At 33.0% G+C, this 23,333-nt stretch overlaps 1 protein-coding gene across 14 annotated transcripts in view; it reads left to right on the top strand.

Moving 5' to 3' along the window:
• DGKB (diacylglycerol kinase beta) overlaps positions 1 to 23,333 on the top strand; it is an 814,277-nt gene that overhangs the window by 608,749 nt on the left and 182,195 nt on the right. For all 14 annotated transcript variants that reach the window (XM_074379543.1, XM_074379541.1, XM_074379540.1 and 11 more), the window contains 2 exons: positions 13,116 to 13,206; positions 19,594 to 19,789. In XM_074379543.1, coding sequence (XP_074235644.1) covers positions 13,116 to 13,206; positions 19,594 to 19,789 — 287 coding nt within the window. The remainder of the gene's footprint in view (positions 1 to 13,115; positions 13,207 to 19,593; positions 19,790 to 23,333) is intronic.

The raw sequence follows: 23,333 nt of genomic DNA, 5'->3' as shown, positions 1-23,333 counted from the left end.
TAGTAATCTGACGGATGAGCTGGAGGCTAAGCCCAGCGAGGATACTGTGTCTCCCTCTCCTAGTGGTTTTCCATCCAGGGCTTCTTAACATGTAGGTCTCGTGACAATGCTCCAAGACAGGGAGACAGTGACATTTATGAACCCTGTGAAGCCTAGGATCTGGAGCTTACACATCACTTCCATTATGTTCCATTGGTCAGAATAAGTCACAAGGTTGGTCCTGTTTCAAGATGACCTAGAAAGAGATTCACCTCTGGAAGGGAGAAGCAGCAGCAAAGTCTCACTGCACAGAATGAAGCTTACACAAATGGGAAGAACTCGCGCCCATTAAACAATCTACCATTTTTAAAAATAGTATAATATAATACATTAATATGCATGTAATACAATAAAAATTATATAATATGAATATAATTTTGTTTTAATTATAAAACCTAGTCCAGAAATTGACTGAATTAACTGTTAGGTGTTTTGTTGCATTTTGTTTGTGGTTTTTATTGTATATACACTCTAAGAATAAGAAGAGAGTGGCACATTAATTCTAAGTTATATAGGCAACCTAATCTCACATTTAGATAAATAATAACTATAAGCAATGTGAGGGCAGAAAGTTTATATAATTTTATCTTTGATGAATTTCCAGGAACTAGAGTAGCGCTTCATGCATAACAGGTATTCAATAAATAGTTGTCGGATGAACGAATGAGTTAGCAAAAATAATAGGCATTATTTTCTGTGGTCTTCCTTTTATGTTCATTGGGAAGTTGGCATTTGCTCTCGTCTGTCTCAAATGATTAAATTCGAAATTTTTGGAGAAATAATAAGAAATAGAGGTCCTGCTCACACGTGTGGTTCAATGAATTCTTGATAATCAACTGCCAAAATTTAGAAACAGTAAAACTTATAAGTAAGTATAATCTTTATATTTATTTTATGAACATGTGACTACCCACTAAAAAGAGCCCCCGGAAGATTTTGCTTTCTTATTTATTTGGTACAAAATAACAGTTAGACATTTTTTCTAATCTCGGTAATCTTTTCAGCATAGAAAGCATGTCTAAGTGAGTCACTAACCTAAATGAATGAGTGACCATAAATATCCAATAATACTCAGAATGTGATTTCAATACTGTATATAGATTCAGACTGCAGTACTATTTCTGTGGACAATAATCTCACTTTGTTCTGACTCATGGAAAAATACAGGTCATTTTAAAAATTTAAATCAGTAAATGAATACCACATGATGCTAGTATTTTAATAAAGGAAAAAAGGATGATTCGGCTATTTGTTGATGGTAATTCAAATTGAATTTTAAAAATATTCCTAATTGGAATTCATATCTATTATCTGTTTATATGGACATAATTTCAAATAGGAGAAAATGGTATAAGAGCTAGGCATATTTTAAAAATAAAACAGTAGATAATATTAGAGGGAAAGGAGAGGGGATGTTTCCTTTACATACATCTTAGAATTATCCAACATGTACTTGAATGTACTGGCACAGTGATTAATCCCCAAATGACAATTCCTACATCTGTCAATTAGTTTATGTACACGTCAGCCTGAATATTTTATATAAATTATAGCATCATGACTGGAAACAAAAACAGATCATGATATTTCAGGGAGTAATCTGAGTCCCTCAAGATGTAAATCAGTGACAAAAAAATGCAATCTAAATAATAATGGATCTCCTGATTCATGTGTTCGACTATATAATTCTTCAATTTGATTAAAAATATCAGTATTTTCAATATAATTCAAGTAGCCTGATTCTTATCCCTTATCATTTTTACAAGATACTTAATATGTATGTAAAACCACTCCTCCGTAGTATTAGAAAAAGGAGAATTGTTCTGTTTTTTTCTATTTCTAGTGTGAGAGAAGTTTTAAGGTGATTGGCATTTTCAAAATGCAAAGCTATGCTTCTTGTTACAGAATTGGAAAAAGACTGCTGATGTGTGAAGAAAAACAAAAGGTAAAAAACACTTAACTAATTTTCAGGGAATAGAAACAAGTTTTATTAGGAGTATTTTTTTTTAAGTTGTGAAGCCGTGGTAGTCTTTGCAGAATATAGGTAAGGGAAATAATGTGTGAAGGAGCTAGAGAGGTGTAACTTTTTCTTGATTTTTGCAAGTTTTACAATATATACCATCTAAAAATTTAAAAAACAGCTTAAAATGTAGCAGATATAATGTGTTCTAATGTTACATAATTACTGGTTTAAAAGTATTCTATACCACTGAAGACTATTGAAAAGCATTAACTGGCCTTTCAGTGATTAAAGTAAATGTGTTTTTCCAAAATAAATGTATACTGTCTTCTTTCACATATTGAGCTTTCTATGTTGCATTTTAAGATTGCTTTGCCTAGTGATTTGAGGTGTCATTCATATTTTAATATGCCAAGCAAATATTATTAAACAAGGTTATTTAGTCCAATAATGTGTGTCCCCTTCAAATATTTGTTAGATGTCCAAAGTTACTAATTAATGTCTATTCTAGTTGTAAAAAGTTGCCCATGATTCATGATGGGAAATCTAAGCTGTCTTTAAAGTTTACTGAAACATCTACATTAAATTAACTTCCCTGAAACTGGTAGATGCTTCTTAAATACCTGTTTAACTCTATTAAAAACTAATGAACTTTATAGTCTTATATTCTTACACCTGTGCTTAAATAATTGATTGACTTAATACATTCAGTAAAGAGCAATAAACAGGACGGGAGTGTTGGAGAAAGAGAGAGAGAAGGGAGGAAGGAAGGAAGGGAGAAAGAGAGAGAGAGAGGGAGAGAAAGAGAGAGAGACCCCCAAGAAAGTCAGTTGGTGAATGGCAGAAAGGGGTGGGGGTACAAGCAATTCTTCCACTATTTGCTCTCTAGCTCAACATAGTCAACCAGTATAATCCAGCTAGCTGTTTCTGCTGCCTGGGAAAGTTATTTCGGTTTTCCAGTGGGCACTATCTTAGTTATGTGATCACCCATAGTCCAGAGTCTGACTCTCATCTTGATAAATGCAGAAACATAATTGAATCATTTCACCCAGAAATGGTCAGGCTCTTACTCACTTGCTTAACATTATTTACTACAAAATTTACACACCACTTAATATACAGGGGAGGTGATAATTCCTTTCTAGGGATTCAGATACACAATTCCATAATTTAGAACATTCCATTAATGATGGCAAAATCCATAGAAAGCCCAATTAACTTCCAGATTGCTTAGTGACTATGGAATTAGAACAAAAGACTATTTGGAAGGCCTGGCCAATTTCCTTCCTTAAGGAAGGTTCTCAATTTGCTTTTATTGTATATACACATATCGTCTTATATATCTCCTTCATAGCACTTGACCTCAATTTATTTTAAATAATTTAATTTAATGTATTTTTCTAATACAAAGTGTTATACAGAGACCTCTTCTTTTCTTGTATAAACATAATTCCAGTTCCTATCACAGTACTGCACCTATAGTAAATGCTCAGAATGTTGAACAAATGAATTTCTATTTTACCAGAAAGAAGCTTATACTAACTTCCCCTAATACCCAAAGTCAGGAGGGGTAACATGCTAATATGTGCATTTGTAGTGCCCTCTTATTTTTTAAAATAATTGAAAATGATTTTTTTTGTGTTGGGCACTTTCTATTTATGAATATAATTCAATTAAATAAACTACAGCATTTTTGTATAGACAGATACACATACCTTATTACATTTTGCTATCAATTCTCACTAGGCTGTACATGTCTCTATGTTATAGAGAAATGCCATATCTTAAATATTTTTGAAGATAATATCAGACATCAAGGTATATTTTATTAATTCAACCTCCACAAGGTGACTCTATTTGTATGTTATTGGATGTGGGATGGGGGATGGTGAAAAATGTAAACTTACCACTCACTAGTCTATACAGACTTCACTGACAATGATTATCAAATGCAAATTGGGGGCACTCCAAAAAGGAGCAGTTTATGTGTTTTTTAAAAATTATTTCACTCATGTAATTGTGAAAATGACTCTTAGAAAATTTAGGGGGACAGCAAGTCAGATGAGGAAAGGATATTCAGTGATATTTGCATATCTTGGCACAAGATAAAAACAAGGAATTATGCTGAACAGAATTTCTCTACTGTAACTCCTTTTTTCAGCCACTACCAAGTTCCACATTTAGAAAAATAGTATTATATGAAAAAGATATCACTTCATTTAGGTTTTCTAATATCTAATAGATGTGAAAATTCTCTTATAAAATATAATGTGTTATGTTGTGAGTGTGCGTTTGGCGGCAAGTAAAAGAATATGCAAAATAAATGAGGCTATTTATTCATGTCTCATGAGTAGAAATTCAGAGACTGTTTCAAGGTTGCTGATCAGCCAGTTCAACTCTGTCCAGAATCTGGGTCATTTCTCAGTTTCCCTTGTCTTTTCCTCTATGGAAAAAGATGGGGTCAAGATGGTTGCTTTATCTCCAGTTATTTTTCCTTGACAACATGCAAAAACAGGAAAAGAGTGACAAAGCTTCTACTTCGTATGTGTCTTGATCAGAGGGAAAAAAATCTTTCCTAGATCCCATCAGTATACTTCTCTCAGGTTCCATTAGTCAGCTCTGGGTTATACTGTCTTCTTTAGTTGGCTTATTTCAGGAGAGGGAAATAAAGGCTCTTAAACAGAAATATGAACAACTGTGTCATCAAATGATGACCTTTCTGGTCTTTAACACTTTCCTTATGGCTCAGGAAAAAAGATTCAAGTGATGCTGCATTCATTATTGTATATAATGAAAGACATTATGGGAAAAAAGCTAGGGTTTCTTGAGTTAGATCCTGCTACTTCCCATGAAATGTTGGAAGCATCACTTCTAACCTCATTTGAGACAGTGCTATGATCCGTAACAACAGCAATTGTTACCATTATATGTTTCATTCAGTCTTTCTAACAAATTTCTTGGGGACACTTTTATTATTGTGAAACATTTATTTTAATAGTAAAGATTTAATTATTATTGAAATGTATTCAGTTCTCAACATGATAGCTTATTGTTTAAACATTTTGCAGGGTTTATTTTACATTTCAAATAATTGTGAATTTATCACTGTTCTTAGAGACTTTGTATACTTCTTTGATATCATTTGGCAATGTGGGATCACTACTGCTTATACACTTTTTCCATTTTCACTCTGTTAATTAGTTCTACTGTGCAATAGAAATAGAGAACATTTAGGTAAGAAATAATTAGTATTATGACAGATAATTCTTATACATCAACAAACTTAAATAACCCCATTTTTTTCTATAGGGAATTGTTGAAATAATTAAAAACTAAAATATTTGATCTTTGGGTGCATTCTTTTCATAAACTTATGTATAAAAATGTTTCTTTACTCCTGTAAAAGTAATTCAGGTTAAAAATTATAGTTTTAGAATATCCATCTTTTCTTTTACAAACTAAGATGGACTATCATATAATTCTGTCTGAAGTTTCTATCGCTTGTTTCAGTGTCTCCCTGGGACTTAACAAGCACATCTTATGAATGAGCATTAGTTACAAGCATTTTTATATGTCATTTGAATAAATTTATATCTCTACCTGTTGTCTGGAAACATGAAAAATGTTTTCTTCCGTGTGAATATTAAATGTCTTCGCTATAGTGATTATAGCTGTGTTTCTTCCTTACAAAGTAATATTATCAACATTATTCTCTTACTCCAAAAAAGTATATATTTTTATGAACAAAAAAAACACCTCAGTTTAAGGGTCTAAGTAAAATGGAGGTCTTTTTACGACATGCATAGAATTTAGGGTCCCTTTCACCACTAATATGTTCATATAAATAGTAATTGCCATAAAATTGTAGTTTCGAGTTTCTACAAGCAAATACGTAACTTTTTACAGACTTAAATCTGATACTATAATTTTTATAAATTGGAGTAAACGTTCCCATTCATGCCACTATTTCATACTTCGAGCAAACTTTTTCATAACTCTTTATTGGTGAATTTATAGTTGCCAATCAAAAATAAATAATTGCTGATTTTATTCAATTGGATCAGGACTTAATTCTTAACAAATACTATGGTGATAATACATATAGATGGCATTTAATTTCCCAGGGAACTTCAAGAAGTGATGAAAAATGTGAACTACAAATGTATCCTCCCTTTCCCTCTGCACTGACCCTAGGATTCCTTCACTGACCAGGCCCTCTGTGCCCTGCCAACATTCTGTCTGTGGCAGCTACTCTGTGAGTTCTTTTCCTTCCTTGAACTGCAGCTTTCAAACCCTGCTCATTCACTGGTGAATCAAGTCCCACCGGGGCCCTTCCATTTGACTTGTGGCATATTTTTTAAAGTAATACCTCACTACATTTAGGAATACATGAGTAACCCTATAACCCCTGTTTACTGTAATGTTTCTTGGCAACGAACAAGTGAATAAAACTGAATTGATTCTATGACATAAATGTACCACTTTAAACAGTTACTCTGCAGTACTACTGTAAGTCAGCATTTCGCATTAACCAGCATAGTTAAGCAAGGCCAAAATCCTGCTATGTTTCAAGGGTATGCCATAGAATTATGAGACTGAGTTTTAGTATTAAAAAAGTTATTTCATAACATGGTTAAAAATTATGTTCTCCGTAAGAAAATTATTTTAAAACCAGATTTGAAATGACACTTGAAATATTTTAATCACAGGAAAAAAGTAAAAGATAACTAATAAAAAAGTGGGTTTTCTGAAACATCCTTAGTAATTATAAATCTTACTGGTTTTAATTTCATTTTAACTAAGCTACATAGGCTATTTAGAATTTTATGATTTTGTTCTTATTTGTAAAACAAAGGTCAAAAGAGATTATTTTCTCATCTGCTGAGCATGTTATCCATACAGTGTAGGTCAAATCACATAGCTAAGGATACTTGAAAATGGGTTCAGTGTCTAGTAGAAATCTTTCTGTTTTATATGTAATAACTTATCTTCCTGTGCCACCTACCTCCCCACTAAATACATGAAAAATAGTAAAAATGAATACATAAATAAAAATAAACCACCTGTAAGATAAAAATATGACCCCTCAGATTAATTTCACTAAATTGTAACTTTTTTGTTTGCTTATGACTTTTGAGCCTTCTACAGTAAGACAAATGAGGTAATTTGATCGCCCTCTTTATGTTGCATCTATGTTAGACATGAGCTTCGTGTATAATTAGGTTATTTTGTATTCTTTGTGGAATGCACTGGTACTTTACAGTTTTGTTTGTTTGTTTTGTTTTATGTTTTCTGCGTTAACATTACTTAGCCGATCAAAGCCAAAATAAAAGACATGTAAGGCAGGAAGAAAAGTTCCAAGGAAAATATATTGCTGGAAATTAAATTACCCATTTGAAAGTTAAAAACTTGAAGAACTGAATATTAATTGAATTTCATAGCAACAAGAAGGATTTTGCTTGTGCAAAGTCTCTGATCGTTGACATTACTCAGGATATATAAAAGAAGCAAAATTACAGTTAGTATGATAATGCCAGGTAAATGGGGGCAATTTCTTCATCTTTACCTGAATATCTGATAGCCAAGCACTTTGAGCATTAAATAGAAACCTGTAGATTTACAATTACATTCATTGGCATAGGGTTTACTGTGTTAATTCAAGCAATAATTATATGAATAACTTTTTGTGAGGTTTATAGGGCATTTGTCATTATCCTTGGAGTCACAAAATCTGTCCAGGAATATGATAAATTTGACTTTGTTGTGAACATTTCACAATAGGTTAAATGTTCAGTTACCATATTCTTAAAGTCCAAAGCTATGTTTTTACTGACAAATTTGAGTTTGAATTATTTGGATCATTTTCTAATGTGAGCCATAAAAGTAGATAGCATAAATGCTTAAATGTGCTTTTTTGCATTTCTTCAACCTAAAATCAGTTTGGTTGAAAAAAATAAAATTTAACAGCCTTTAATTTGTCATGTGGAATCTGATACCATGTGTATTTTATTACCTCCATATATTTATCTAAGTGAAACATAAAATGGTTGTAATAATGGAGAATTTAAAGTAGCTTTTGCACATGAGCAGTAATGCTAACTAATATGGTGAATAAGGGCTGAATGTAAATTCTCAGAATTTCTGTTTCTTGTGATGTATTTGCCAAAGTGAGTATATCTTGAATAACTGATAGAACCACACATAGTCCTAATTAATCTGTGAAGAACTTTGACGGACATAATGGAAATATAGGGAGTAATCATTCCTATGCAAACCAAATCCTTGCATATATATATTTTTTTAAATTTTTAAACTGCAATACAATGTACATTAGATCACAGTACCTACCAAAATATAAATCCATGTCTCTTTTTATGCTGGATTTAAGACTCTGTTATTCTCATAGATGCATTCGGAGATAATATAAGTATGGCATATTTCAATATAATCAAATATCACCAGTTCCTGTTGATTCTACCTCATTTATAGCTCTTTAATTAAGCTCCTCTTTTCCATTTCTGTTGCCATTTGTTTAGGCCTTCAATTATATTTTATATGAATGATTCCAATAACTACAGTTCTCTTGGTGACACCAGCATTTCGACACTCCATGTCACCCCTCTGCTAATAAACTTCTGTCAGCTTCTTATTAATCTATAAGATAAAATCGAAAACCATGAACTTGGCCCACATGTTCTGAAACAGACCCTAGCACACTCCTTAGTCTGTACTCAGCAATCATACAGCACTCCCAAAGGTGCACAGAAGTTCTCTACTTCCTTCTCTGCTTACCTTCTATTAACTTATTTGTTCACATGCTATCTTCTTTTCTAAAGTTTGCTGAATTCTTGAAATAAAATTAGTTCAATCATTGAAGTGTGTCCCTATAATACTTGGTTCATATTTTATTTAGAAATTAAGTTTATTATTTTTATTATTTTTTTAAAATAGACCAATGTTGGACCAGCTGTGGTGGCTAATGCCTGTAATCCCAGAACTTTGGGAGGCCAAGGCAGGCGGATCATGAGGTCAAGAGCTGAAGACCATCCTGGCCAATATAGTGAAACCCCATCTCTACTAATCATACAAAAATTAGCTGGGTGTGGTGGCGTGTTCCTTTGGTCCCAGCTACTCGGGAGGCTCAGACAAGAGAATTGCTTAAACCCAGGAGGCAGAGGTTGCAGTGAGCTGAGATCATGCCACTGCACTCCAGCCTAGCGGGACTCTGTCTCAAAAAAATAAAGAAATAAATAAAAAGAATAGACCAATCCTTTTATGTTCAGCTTTACTGAGATACAAATCACGTGAAAATTGTATATATTCAAGACTGTTTTTTTTCTTTCTTTCTTTTTTTTATTATAGTCATTCTGATAAGTCTAGGGTGATGTGGTTTTAACTTTCATTTCTCTAAAAGCTAATGTTTTTGAGCATCTTGTCACGGGTTTTTTTTCTATCTGTGTATCTGTTTTGATGAAATATCTGTGTATGTCTTTTTCTTATTTTCTAATTAAATTGTTTGGTTTGTTTTTGCCGTCAAATCATCAGAGTTCTTTATATATTCTAAATACTCGTCCTTTGCTATGATGCCTTCATACCATGTACTACTACTACTCAGTGATAAAAGGAAGAAACAATTGATAAATAAAACAACCTGAATGAATCTACATGAGAAATTCAAATGCTGAAAGTTTGCTTTTCATATGAGTCTATTTATATCCATTCTTGAAATAATAAAATTATAGACCTGGAGAACAATTAGTGGTTGTAGGAATAAAGGAGGGAGTGGGGGCAGGTAGGACTGGATGTGGTTATAAAAGGGCAATACCAGAGAACCTTGTGGTGAAGGGAATGTTCTCCATCTTGACTGTATCAATGTCAGTGCTGTGGTTGTCTTGTTTTACCACAGTTTGCAAGCTATTTTCGTTGGGGGAAACTGTATTGGCACATTGGACTCCCATGTTACTTTTTACAACTGCACGTGAATCTACAATTATCTCAACATAATGTCTATTTATTATTCTAGAACTTTATTAAGGTATAATATACCAGTAAAAATTGTACATTATATAAGTATTATATATATTCAAGAGGTACAACATTATGTTTTCTTATATTGTGAAATGATTACCACAGTGAAGCTAAATGCACATATATCACTTCATGTAGTAACTTTTTGTGGTGAGAATACTTAAAATCTACTTTCCTAGTTAATTTTAAATACATAAAACATTTTTCCTTGCTACCGTGCATTAGTATTAATTATAGCCACCATACTGTATATTAGATCTCTAAAACTTATTCATCTTATAACTGTAAGTTTGCATCCTTCGACCAACATTTCCTTATTTCCCCCAATCCTGGACCCCTGATAACCACAGTTCTACTCTTTGCTTCTATGTGTTTGACTTTTTTTTGTCTCTGCATGTAAGTGAGATCATGCAAGATTTGTCTTTCTGTCTGGCTTCCTTCACTTAGCACTTAGCATAAGGTCCAACAAGTTCATCTATGTTGTAAAAAATGGCAGGATCTCCATCTTCTTTAAGGCTGAATAACATATTCTGGGGTGTGTGTGTGTATGTATGTGTGTGTGTATGTGTACGTTGTTGACAGACTCTTAGGGTGTTCATTCATCTTGGTGATTGTGAATAATGCTGCAAGGAACATAGGAGTGCAGACACCTCTTTGAGGTACTGATTTCATTTCTTTGGGATTTATGTACAGAAGAGAGACTGCTGGATCATATGGTTGTTCTGTATTTTAAGGAAATGCCGTACTGTTTTCCATAATGACTGTACAAATTTACATTCTCACTAACAGTATACAACTGTTGCCTTTTCTCCACACCCTTGCCAATACTTGTTGTCTGAGGTGTTTTGGAAAATAGCCATCCTAACAAGGACCATCTATTACATTTTAGATGTCACATGTCCTTAGACTTTTCCTATTACTTATAACACAAGACAGAGTTAGACCATTTTTTAAAAGATCCCTCTGTTATTGATTACAAGGTGGTATCTAATTGTGGTTTTGAGACAGTGTAGGGAGGAGACTCCCAGTGGGCCTCACATGTCCAGGCATACTCCCTCCATTACCTTCCTGCCACCTTTAACAAACTGATATGCCCATACGCTTATAACATTCTGAGCTCCTTAGAGACAAAGGTAGTAATTGCAGTTATATTTGTATCTTTAGGACTTAACACAATGAATGTTCTTATTAAACTTTTGTTGAGTGAATGAATGAATCCTGGAAGGTCTGGAGAAAAGAATAACACAAAAATGTCATAAGAACTTTGCTGAATATAGAGAGAGACTATTCCAACAGTCATAAAATATTCATTAAGAATGTCTTCACACTACTTTGTATAAAACAATATTTTCCTCTCCATCTATAAAATGATATGCTTTTCATTAGAATGATAAATCTCAATAGAAAAATATTTTAATTTAATACTTCAGTGTGTAAATTTATAAAAGCATATCCATTCTATAAAATAGATACTTACATTAATTTAATGTAGATTCATATGTAGATACAGGCCTGCAGATTTTGTCATTAAATGTTCACCTCCAGTCTGTCTCACTAGCTATCGTCTATTTATATCCACTCACATATATGAAATCAGGCCATAAACTAAGTAAAATATTCTCTGGAAAAGAATAAAAATTCGTGGTGCCAGAAGCATATGAAACTTACACTGACCTTCAGATTACTGGCCTGAATATGGCTGATTCATGAAGGGATTATGAATTTTGTAAGCAAATAAAACCTTGTGAGAGCCTAAACATAATTGACTATGTTTAGTTAGATAATACAAGATTACTCTGTACTTTGTAATATCATATCGGAGAACTGTATTTAACACAGCATAATAATAAGCACTCCATGAGGTTTAATGTCATTTTCCAAACCAATAATAGCTCGCATTATGTAGTAAGGGCCTTGCCAAATGTCTTTTTAATTGTCAAAATGTTTTACATTCTAATGTAAGAAGCAGATATCAATATTTATGAGTCAAACAGAATACTTTAATTTGATATGAGAGTTGTATTTGAATACCACAACAAAAACTTCTTTGTTTCACTTCTATGTGTGAAAATATCTGTCATTTACATGTATTATCTTCTAATTGAGGGCATGATCACTATTAAAATTACATATAATCAAAAACTGTATCTTTTTCACAAGAATAAAATTTCAAATCTAATACTACATAATATAAAAAAATCTATCCAACCTTTGTAAAATTACATTACGTGATTATAAATTTAATTACCAGTTACAAAAAGCCAAAAATATCATGAAATCATAGAAGAAAATAAATTTTGGTCTTTTACTTTAAGATTAAGTACTAAAATTATTTTAATATCTTTTCTTTGCAACTTTTATTATACTGATATAATATTACTACTTTTTTTTTTAGACTGAGTCTCACTCTGTGGCCAGGCACCAGGCTGGAGTGCAGTGGCAAGGTCGCGACTCATTGCAACCTCCACCTCCCAGGTTCAAGCAATTCTCCTGCCTCAGCCTCCTGAGTAGCTGGGATTACAGGCATGGGCCACCACGCCCAGCTAATTTTTGTATTTTAGTAGAGACGGGTTTCACTATGTTGACCAGAATGGTCTTGATCTCTTGACCTCATGGTTTGCCCGCCTCGGCCTCCCAAAGTGCTGGGATTACAGGCAAGAGCCACTGCACCCAGCCAATATTATTACTTTCTCAGTCATTTTATCTATATTATTAGTTCTTGAAAGAACTAAAAAGGTTATGCTGTATCATAATTTCCCACTATTGTACATTCTTCACTTGTTGCCTAAGAACAAGCTAAGAATCATGAGCATTAAAACCATTTTTAAAAAGTAATCAATCAACAAAAAGTTAAAGGTATACTTGAGTCTGCTGGATCAACACGTTCTTACAGTCCCCTCAAGGACATCCCGCAGTTTGGCACCAACAGTGAAGCTTGGAAAATTATGTGATTATCTATTACATTTTAGATGTTACATGTCCTCAGAGCTTTTCTATTACTTATAACACAGGACAGAGTTAGACCATTTTTAAAAGATCCCTCTGTTACTGATAATTGCCTAAGGTGCTTCTTCCTTCTCTTTTTCAGAATGAAGAACAAATTTTGGTATTTTGAGTTTGGCACATCTGAAACTTTCTCAGCCACCTGCAAGAAGCTACATGAATCTGTAGAAATAGAAGTAAGAAAAAAAAAGTGAATTATTTTTCATAATATGATAAAACGGCTTGAGCTTGGTTGTTAGTATGTTTGCATTGTAGCCCATGGCATGAAATATAAGTTGGCAATCCACAGAGATTTACTCAGTATTCGAAATTGTCATTTCTTTCACTCATTTGGAATGCAGCACTATCTGACATACTGAAGTTAAGCGTAGATATTAGTTGTTTTATTATAGTATAAAAGAATGAGAAATGGAACACAACTTTGGAAATCGATGCATTTGTTACTGGGCATAGTGTGGATAGAAAGATGTAAGATAAACGTAGTTGAAAAGAAAAAAGTTGCAGAATACATAAAAAATATTATTTTCCGGTCTCAATATCTTATAACCTTTAAAACACCGTTTGCTAAAATTGTGCTTACTTTTATGAATAAAGGTTAAAAAGTATATTTTTCCATTCCATTCCCATTCATTAACTAGGATTTCTCAGTTTCCAAGGTTGCCATCTCCCCATTACATTTATAGAAAGTGGAAATGCCAAGAAAGAGAACAAAGATAGCAAGAAAAGACACATTTTAAAAAGACTTGGAGCAAATAGGTCTATAAAAAAAAAAAAAAGACACTGGAGGACTCAACATTTTGGAGAAATATTATAACAGAATATGACTTCATTATATTGAGAGATTTTTTAGGGGTTAAGGAAAAAAGGAAAGTTATATTTTGACAGTTGGTGAAGACAAAACCAGAGGAGCAGAATTATGAAACATGAACCCTTAATGACCAGTTGATATGAATTAAGAAACATTGGTTTCAACACTTTTCATTTTAAAAATAAATGCATCAATTTTCTACTGATACCTAATTCATGAGTTGCTTGTATTCAGGTTATAAGTTTGGTCAACAGAAGTAGTGATGGAACACATAAGATTATAATGGCCTGGGTAGATTCTTTATTATCCTAATTTCTAATTTGCTATTGTTACTAATACCAAAAAATGATACTACTCTAAGTGTAACCTTTCAGCACTTTTATCTCATGATGATTGGTAAATAGAATTAGGTATTAGAATTGATGGTCATAGAATGGGAAAAAAGCACTTTATAACAGAGTCAGATCATAATCTTTGAAATGTACGTAATCATAGAGGTGAAGGATTTGGGTTCAGCATCATGTTACTGCTATTTAGGATTATATATCTGTGTATATGTATGATATATGTACACATATAACTGTATATAAAAAATAATCTATATAACTTTTATAACTATATATATGTATACCTATATAATAGCTATATATGTAGTACACAGTATATACATAGTTAGATATCATATATAGTTATATATGTCATATGTATCGTTATATACATATACATATTGATGTATATATATTCAGTAAAACATACACATTCTCCCTTTACCCTTAGAATCATTTTTTTTAAACTGCTTTATATGCTGGATTTTGAATATTTCCTATCCTCAAAACTTATGCTCAAATAAAATTTGTCGCAGAAGCTGAAAGTTTTAGAAAAATTAGAAATATGGCTTTGGTGGAATGTAGGTGGAGATCCTAAATCCTCCTGCACCGCTCTTTACTCTATGCTGCCCTGAACACAGATTGAAAAGCCATTGGTCTATAGAAGAAGATTCTATGTGTCACAAATTAAAAAAATAAAAATCTTTAAGAAAAGTGTTGTATTTACAGCAAAAGATTTTGAATGAAAATACATTGGAGAATGGTGAGTTTTAATGTGCTAACTAATGATAAAATTGAGTGGTTTTGATCCACAGAGTTTGAGATCTTACAGAAAAATGATTTAGAATGTTCTCCAAGAAATCTGGACCACTAGAAGTAAGCTGTGTTTCTTGGGGTCCTGTTTCTACTTAACTCTCTCAGCCTGGCCTTCTAGCTTTGCATCCCTGGCTTATTTGGGGTGCCATTACAATAGCATTTGTAAATCACAGCCAGCACTGTGTACATGCCCTGTTGTATTTTTGCATATCTTGTTGTGTATGTGTGTGTACGTGTGTGTATGGATAGCAAGGCAAAATCTGCTTCTCTGCTCACTTTTTAATGAATCCTGTCTATCATATTAGCAGAATGTGACTTTCTACCCTCAAGGTTATTTCATAATTAAATATAACAAAAACAGCAATTTGAAAATTTGATTCTGTTTGCTGTTGCCTCCTATTTGCCCTAAAATTATTCCTATTACGTTTAGAAAAATATATAACAGAATAAACTACTTCAGTAACAGCAGAACCTCCAGCAATAGATACATGTATTATTGGCAGCTTTTTCAAAATCAAACTATCTTTTGTGTGTATTTTTATATAATATTCCTCTTTCACATAGTGAGCTCCTTCCAAAGAGGGCAAATATTTGGGTTGATATGAATATCATGGAATAATAGTTATTATTAACTGCATCATAGGTGATGCTAAACAATGCACATAGTTTATTTGATTTAGTCTTCATCAAAGCCTATGATACTACTATGTCTCCACTGCAGACATGAACATTTTCTTCAATAATTTAAGAGAAATCAGAATTATGTTACTGCCAGAATGTTTAAATCTAATGAGCAAATTGACTGAAAAATATATATACGTGCACACATATGTAAAGAGTTAATGATAGACGAAGCAGCTTTTTTGTTTAAAGATATGCATTTATCTTCTAACTTTATTATAAAAGATAAATTAAAAATAAAATACTTTAAAATTACAAGAAGATATTTTAAAAGCTTTATATTAAAGTATTTGGATGGGTGAAACATGTGCCTAAGAAAGCCAGGTCAGCATTTGCGATTGAAGATACAGGGTTCACGAATGTTTAGTTTGTTCAGCATACCAGGCAAAGTTATTGGGAGAATAAGAAAACCCGTTCTATTGGTACTTCAGTCTTTTGGTTGACAGACTGGGACACATGGTAACTTTTAAAGGCAAGAACTGCCGTCCCAAAATACTGATTTATTGTGACGATTACATACCCCTAGAAACCTAAATGATCTCGAGAATGAACAAATGACATGTGTAGCATCAAAACACAAAATAAATTAACAGGATTCAAAAGAAAAGGTTCTTACTACTCAGTAACCTGGAAAAGAGAGTTCTTAAAGGCAGTAGCCAGAATTTGCAAGAGTAGTCTCTGCCCCATGTGTCCTAATACTAAAATTATCTGTAAAGTAATGTTTTAGGTTTCACTGAGTAAAAATATGAATCATTTTATGTGATATATACATAGAATCAGACTCACTGTGGAAAAAAATTACAGTTTATCATTAACTGTATCTCATCATATTTACCATCCACACTTCGAGCTCTCCAGAGTTCTTCACATGTTTTGAATAGTCCTATCAACTGACATGTTAAGTGGATCTGAAACACTAAAGTTACATATAAAGCTTGTTTTTAACACCTCTGTACAATGTGACCCAGGGCTCATTTATACGTGAAGGTTAAAACACGTTGGCAGAAAAATGGAAACTGTCTTCTTTTCTGTTAGATAAATTAGCCTGTGGAATAAGATCTTCCATTTTAAAACTGAAAGAGGTGGACAACGGTATCCCAGCCTTACACTCTATAAATAGCTCCCGTAGTACTGTATGTTAATGACCCTTTTTCTACCTAATAAAAATATTCAGGATTTATTGACTGAGGCTGTTAGCTTTTAAGCTTTTATATTCTTTTCCTCTGTAGCTACCTTTTTAAAAGTCATAAATCTTAAAGGGAATGAAAATATTATCTGACACAGTACTATAACTTGTTTATATTTCATAGCCTTCACCTCAGTTTTTATTTTCATGCACTCAACTGGTGTGCTACAATTACTGGTCTCCATCAGAAACAGCACTGAAATTTTCCAGACTAATGAATGTAACCTTAAAGCAAACAGAGGAAGGTGGCCTGGGGTCAAGAACTAGTGGAAACAAATCATTAATAAATAGCAATTTATTTAAGTACATTGTTCTGCTCTCAAAGGAACATCAGTGTTCTTCATCAGTCCTTTCTTTGCGACTCTTGAAGAAAACAATTTTTTTTTTCCACTTCTCAGAGAGTTACTCTGTTTCCTTAAAACGATACATGACAAGATTCTGAAGAGTGAAAACATGAATAATAGCATACACTGATGTTTTTCAATTGTCACATGTGACTCCGCTGGTTCTATTTTTTTTTTTTTTTTAAAGAAGCCTCTTTGCAACACGCTCTCCTTTTCTGCGGATGAACAAAGGAATCTTCCTTCACTAATTCTGAAAGTAACTTGTCACAGTGGGGTTCTAAGGCCTAGTCAAATAATTGTCTTAGTGTACTACCTGCTGTGTTCAATATTGAGTGAAAATGGAAGCCAGGCCCCGACTCCAGCTTATTTCATGATTCTTCTGTTATTTAAATGATTTTAGTCAGTTTGGGGGAAGCCAGACCTTTATAAATTAACAGCAGGGAAATACCAAAGGTGTCAGATTGCATATTTATCATCTTTTTCGTGTAATACTTAAATATGTATTAAGAAGTGACTGACATAAATTAGGCAGATTTCAGAAGCCACAGGCCGTGGCTTGTAGAGGGCCCCCTTCTGCTTGACATTTCATCCTTGTCAAAGATCAAATTATTTTAATTTAGGCTGCAAATTATAAGGAATGAAGACTTCTTTGTGGGAATTCCCTGTGGTAATCTGACTTTTGTTGTTACTGCTGCTTGTCAGTGTGCAAAAGATATAATATGCATGCAAATAAGGTTAAAAAATATGTACTATCTAATTATCCAGCCAGTACATTCCACTTGAAGACAGTGGGAGGCCTGACACACAGTATGTGTTTGATTCATTGAGGCCTGCAGGGTATTTACACAAGATTACTTTTAATTATGAAATTAATATCTGTTTATCTAGAATATATAGCGGTAAGTGAGTATACACATGACCAGAATTCTTTAGTAAAAAGAAATCATCTTAATTTAGCACAAGAAAAGCAGGAAAAAAGCACTGCTTTCTGGGAAAAATGTTTTAAAAAGGCATCATCTAGCTCTTGGTTTCGCCCTCATTGAAACAAATTAAATGAAAACTTGGCACTTTCTCTAGAATTTGTTTCTACCCCTGCCAAGTAGTCTCAAGATGTGTTTCTTTATTTCACAGTTTTTATTTTTTGGTGAACAAGATGCAATTCTAGCTTCAGTATGATGAGGCGAATGTGGAAAAAGAGAGCTTTTTGTTTTGTTTTGTTTTGTTTGTTTTTCATCATTTTCATGGAACACTGTGTCTTCTGAGTTCAAAAATCGTGACTGCCATGAGAAATGATGAAGTTAGTATCAGTGATTTTTCTGTAATAAGACATGGCAAATGAAACGGCAACGCTGTAGATATATTTCAGTCTAGGAAACGTATATCCCTCACAAAATTCTTTAAAAACCAAAGTGCTTATATCTCTTTTCATGTTAACTTATAATTGAAATGGGATAATAATTTCCGGAATGCGTAATAACTAGCATTTTAGAGAAGTTAAGGCAAACGAATAAATGGTAATTTTAAAAATACAGAATAGTCTTATCACTGTTCACATGTGTTCATCAGTGGAGATGAAGAGAAAATTTCAGAAACTAAGAAATGACCTCTCTGAACATAACATAATGTTGTCTGTTAGTGAATTTTATATTTTTCATAATCACTAGGGTGTTCTGTCAGCGGGAAAACAAGGAAAATTGGGCTGATTAACCTTCTTCTTTTTAACCCATGTTTGCAGCAGCTATAAAATCATGCTGGATTGAAGTGACTTTTAACTGTTACCCCTCTTTGGCTCACTCAATCTGCCTGTTCCTCCACATTCATTTGGACAGCTGTGCCTCTTAGGGCCTTTGATATCTGCTTGGGACTTCATCTAGTCCAGGAAACCCATCCTTGGTAAAATCAGTGTGAATGAAATTTCTTAGAATTGCTTTTTTGAATTTTGTTTATTTATTTTTTAACAAAAGCGTTTTAAGCTACTTCTTTCTCTGCCCCAAAAGTGTGAGGCCATGAGGCATCAATTCTGTTTCTTGACTTTCCCCCAATTGTACTTTGCAGTGTGTTCTAAATAGGGGCAACCATCATTTCTTCCAAAAATTTGACCATAGTTTCCGGAATTAAGCTTTTTGTAACACATTGGAAATTTGCAGCTGGTTAAATATGTATGCAGACATTAACATGTCTCTTTCTACAAACAAAGATATACTGGTGATTTCATGTTAGGGGCTGTTTTATCTCTTCCATTGAGTCCAGATAAGCATTTAAGTGTTCTCGAAAGGCTTGTTTGGAAATGACAACATTATGGATTTCAGTGCTCTTATTAAAAGATGAGGAAATGAAAAAGAAATCACGGAAGTGAAGATAAAATATTTTACTGTTTCTGTTTCTTTCTTTTTACTGATCAGTGTGATGGAGTGCAGATAGATTTAATAAACATCTCTCTGGAAGGAATTGCTATTTTGAATATACCAAGCATGCATGGAGGATCCAATCTTTGGGGAGAGTCTAAGAAAAGACGAAGCCATCGACGAATAGAGAAAAAAGGGTCTGACAAAAGGACCACCCTCACAGATGCCAAAGAGTTGAAGTTTGCAAGTCAAGGTCAGTTTTATAACAATTAGTTGTTAAATTGCTTGTTAACCTGCTTTCAAATGCTTCTTTAAAATTAAAGAGTTTTCCATTGCACTATAATAATGTATATATTTATACAGTGGTATTTTTCATATTATAAGATACCCCTGTGTGATTAACTTACATCACTATAGATTCTAACTCAGTTATAAACTGGCTACATTTTTCATGGTTTTTTTTTTCTTTATTCTTCTTCTTTGTATATAGCTCTTCCCACAGAAAATAAAATACATTTGGGGTATTTAGTGGAAAATAAAATGGAAGATATTGTATATTAAGCTCTTCTGAAATGTGATGGCCTTGAATAGGACATTTGAGTTGCTAGAATAAGGACCTAGCTAAGGCTTTTCTAAGGTGGCATTGTAATAAGAGATTTTGTTCTTTTCATGCTTTGGTCAGGCTATGAGATTGAAGCTATTTTACATAGCTGTTATTCTAAGTACCATATATAACAGAATATTTAAATATCCCTTGATAAATTTTGGTCGTCTGCTAAGATTTTCCAGAAAGTTAGTAATGAGTAGGAAACCTGGGAAACGGAGAGCAAAGACCTAAGAAAATAGACTAGACTAACTATGGTTCAGAATTTTCAACTCTATTGTAATATAGTTATCATTGGAACATGATATCTAATTCCTATAGATTTTATAAACCAAGATATTAATGTGATATTCTGATAACTAATCATGTCCCAATAATTTATGTATATAATTCTATAATATAATTTTTACCTTCTAGAATTTACCTAATACTATTGATAACACTGAGAAATCAAAACATGTTGTCTCAGCTCAGTGTAGCAAGGACAAAATATGAAGAGATTTCAGCATTCATGGACTAATATAAATAAATTACTAAAAAATGAAATAGAATAGAGCGAGAAGATGATTGGTGGGCTTTATGGCGGTGGGCAATAGCTTTATGTTTCGGTGTCTTTGAGTACCTAGTTCAAGTCTTGGTAACAGGCAGCGACTTCGGTTATATAAAATTTGGTACCATGAATGTGAAAAAGATTGATGGAGAAAGCGTTAGGTATCCTCTTAAAAGAAATGCTTATCACAACCTGCCAATGACAGGTGGTTTTGATGCCCTTAAAATGTATAAGTACTCTTGGAGAACTGTGTTAGTACAAGCAAGTTTATAACAAATCAATGAAAAAATTATGTATTCAGATATAATACAACTATATGAAAATATGGAGGAAAATAGTATTTTAAAGGAGAAATATATAGAAAAAGTGAGAAATTTGTGTTATATGAATTAGAGGAGGAAAAATATACATAATTACTAGTTTCTAGAAGTTATTGACATTAATTTATATTTGTATTTAAATATAAATTTAAATGTAAAATTAATAGATTTCCAAAAAGGGTAGTGAAAAATTCTAAGAATTGGAATTAGCTTACGGAACATACTTAGACCACGCTTAAAAATCTCTTTTTTAATTGTATGACTGTATTATTAGGTACTACCTGTGGACTCCTTGCTTCCTTCCTTACGAATATTTTTACTAAATATTATATACAAAATAATTTTCAGGTTAAGTTTTCTGTTTGGTCACCACATCCCAATACTTGGTATGTCATTTGCATCTACTTACTCTCACTATTTAAACAAACTGATTCTCAATAGCTCTGCTGCCAACTGTACTCATCTGCTGAGTTGCCGAACGTTTGTTAGACAGGTGACCGTGCTCCATCCAGACACATGTCTGTGTGCTCTCTCTGGAGCTGCCGCATACCTGTCATTAGCCTGGGCTCACTCACCCTCCCTTGTCCGATTTTTTTTTAGGCACACACATTTTGAATAAACTACAGACAAATCAGACTCAAATATTGTCGTAGGCTTTCAGTACCCATAACTATTGGAAAAGCTCTCTCTTCCCTTTCTGTCTACTTGCCTTCTACCATGGAACTATGAGAAGCAATTTTCCATAAATACTGGGAAAGGAGGAAGTGGGAATATACAGGCCTTGTGACTCAGAAATACATTTTTCTTAGTACACAGATGGGAAAAAAATGGAAAAACAAGGGAGATCAGAGAGGTTTCAAAGGTCATTATTTGAGCAAAAACAGAAGCATGTCAATTTTGGTTCCCTGACTTAAGAAACTAACTTATAGCTTTGGTTTAGTATTATTTCAGGGTAAGTATAATCTCAGAACCAAGATTGACCTTTTGAGCTGAATAGATTTTTAAAAATTGGTATGCATTAGTCTTTTTAGTAATTCTGGTAAGTGTTTTTTTCACTTTGAGATATTTTGCAACGGAATACCAAAAGTATCTCAAAATGCTTCCAAGTTTTGATTTCATATTTATTCTGCTAATTTTTCAATGTTATACTTAATAGCCAAAAACAGAATTTACTACTGAGGTAGTTACATTTATCTCTTTCCTAAATAGCAATATTTCTATCACTTGATTTTGGTTTCAATTTCTTGACATCAAAACAGCGATAGGTCAGGTATGGTGGCTTACACACGCATTTCCCATACTTTCAAAGGCCAAGGTGGAAGGATCACTTGAGGCTGGGAGTTGAAGCCCAGCCTAGGCAACATACTGGGAAAGGAAGGAGTGGGAATAGCCCCTGGCGTGATGGCACAGGCCTATAGACTAACTACTCAGAAGGCTGAGGAGGGACAATCCCTTGACCTTTAGAGTTCAAGACCACAGTGAGCTATGGTTACGCCACTACACTTCAGCCTGGGTGACAGATCAAGGACTCTGTCTCTCTCTCTCTGTCTTTCTCTCTCTCTATCTCTCTGTCTCTCTCTCTCTCTGTCTCTCTCTCTCTCTCTCTCTCTCTCTCTCTCACACACACACACACACAAATCAGCAATAGTATTAAATTTGAGGATCAATCAGTATTATGAATTTAAATATACTTTCAAAAACTTATAAAAACTTATTATTAGCACTGACTTTAGAATGAATATGGTCAATATGGCTCTAGTCCAACACATTTTTAACCTATAATCATTAATAACTTACATTGTTAGAAAATATATAAGAAATGAAAAATATGTAATTTTCTTCTTGTTGAGAAAGCACTTTCTTAAAATATTTACTAATATTGTTTCTCATATGCCTCTGTAAAAAATTATCAGAAGTTTCAACTCAATGTTTACACTATTGAAATGGATACTTGCTTTCATAAACTTCAGATAGTTTCTTTTGGGGGGGACAGAATGGGGGAAACATATAACTAAATTCAAATTTAAAAAGTGAATTATTTTATTTAACAAAAGGGATTTAAGTTTTTTTAAGTTTACTCTTTTATTTTAATTTAAAGAAATGTCATAGTCCAAAGATATGAGATCAAGTTGGGAACATTAGGTCCTTATTTATAAGAAGCTGTCTATAATCTGGGGCTTCTGCATAATTCATTTGCTTACAATATTTGAAGACACTCATGTAATAAAATCAGAATATCTTCAATAAATCCATTGGTTGGAAATTTTACTGTTGACTTACTTTAGAGTTGGACAAAATTATAAGTAATTCATTTGATTGCCTT

Source organism: Saimiri boliviensis, chromosome 10 (genome assembly GCF_048565385.1).
Source record: "Saimiri boliviensis isolate mSaiBol1 chromosome 10, mSaiBol1.pri, whole genome shotgun sequence".
Taxonomy (NCBI): Eukaryota; Metazoa; Chordata; class Mammalia; order Primates; family Cebidae; genus Saimiri; species Saimiri boliviensis.
The sequence above is the reverse complement of the archived record's forward strand: the minus strand, read 5'-3'. Positions and strand labels throughout refer to the sequence as shown.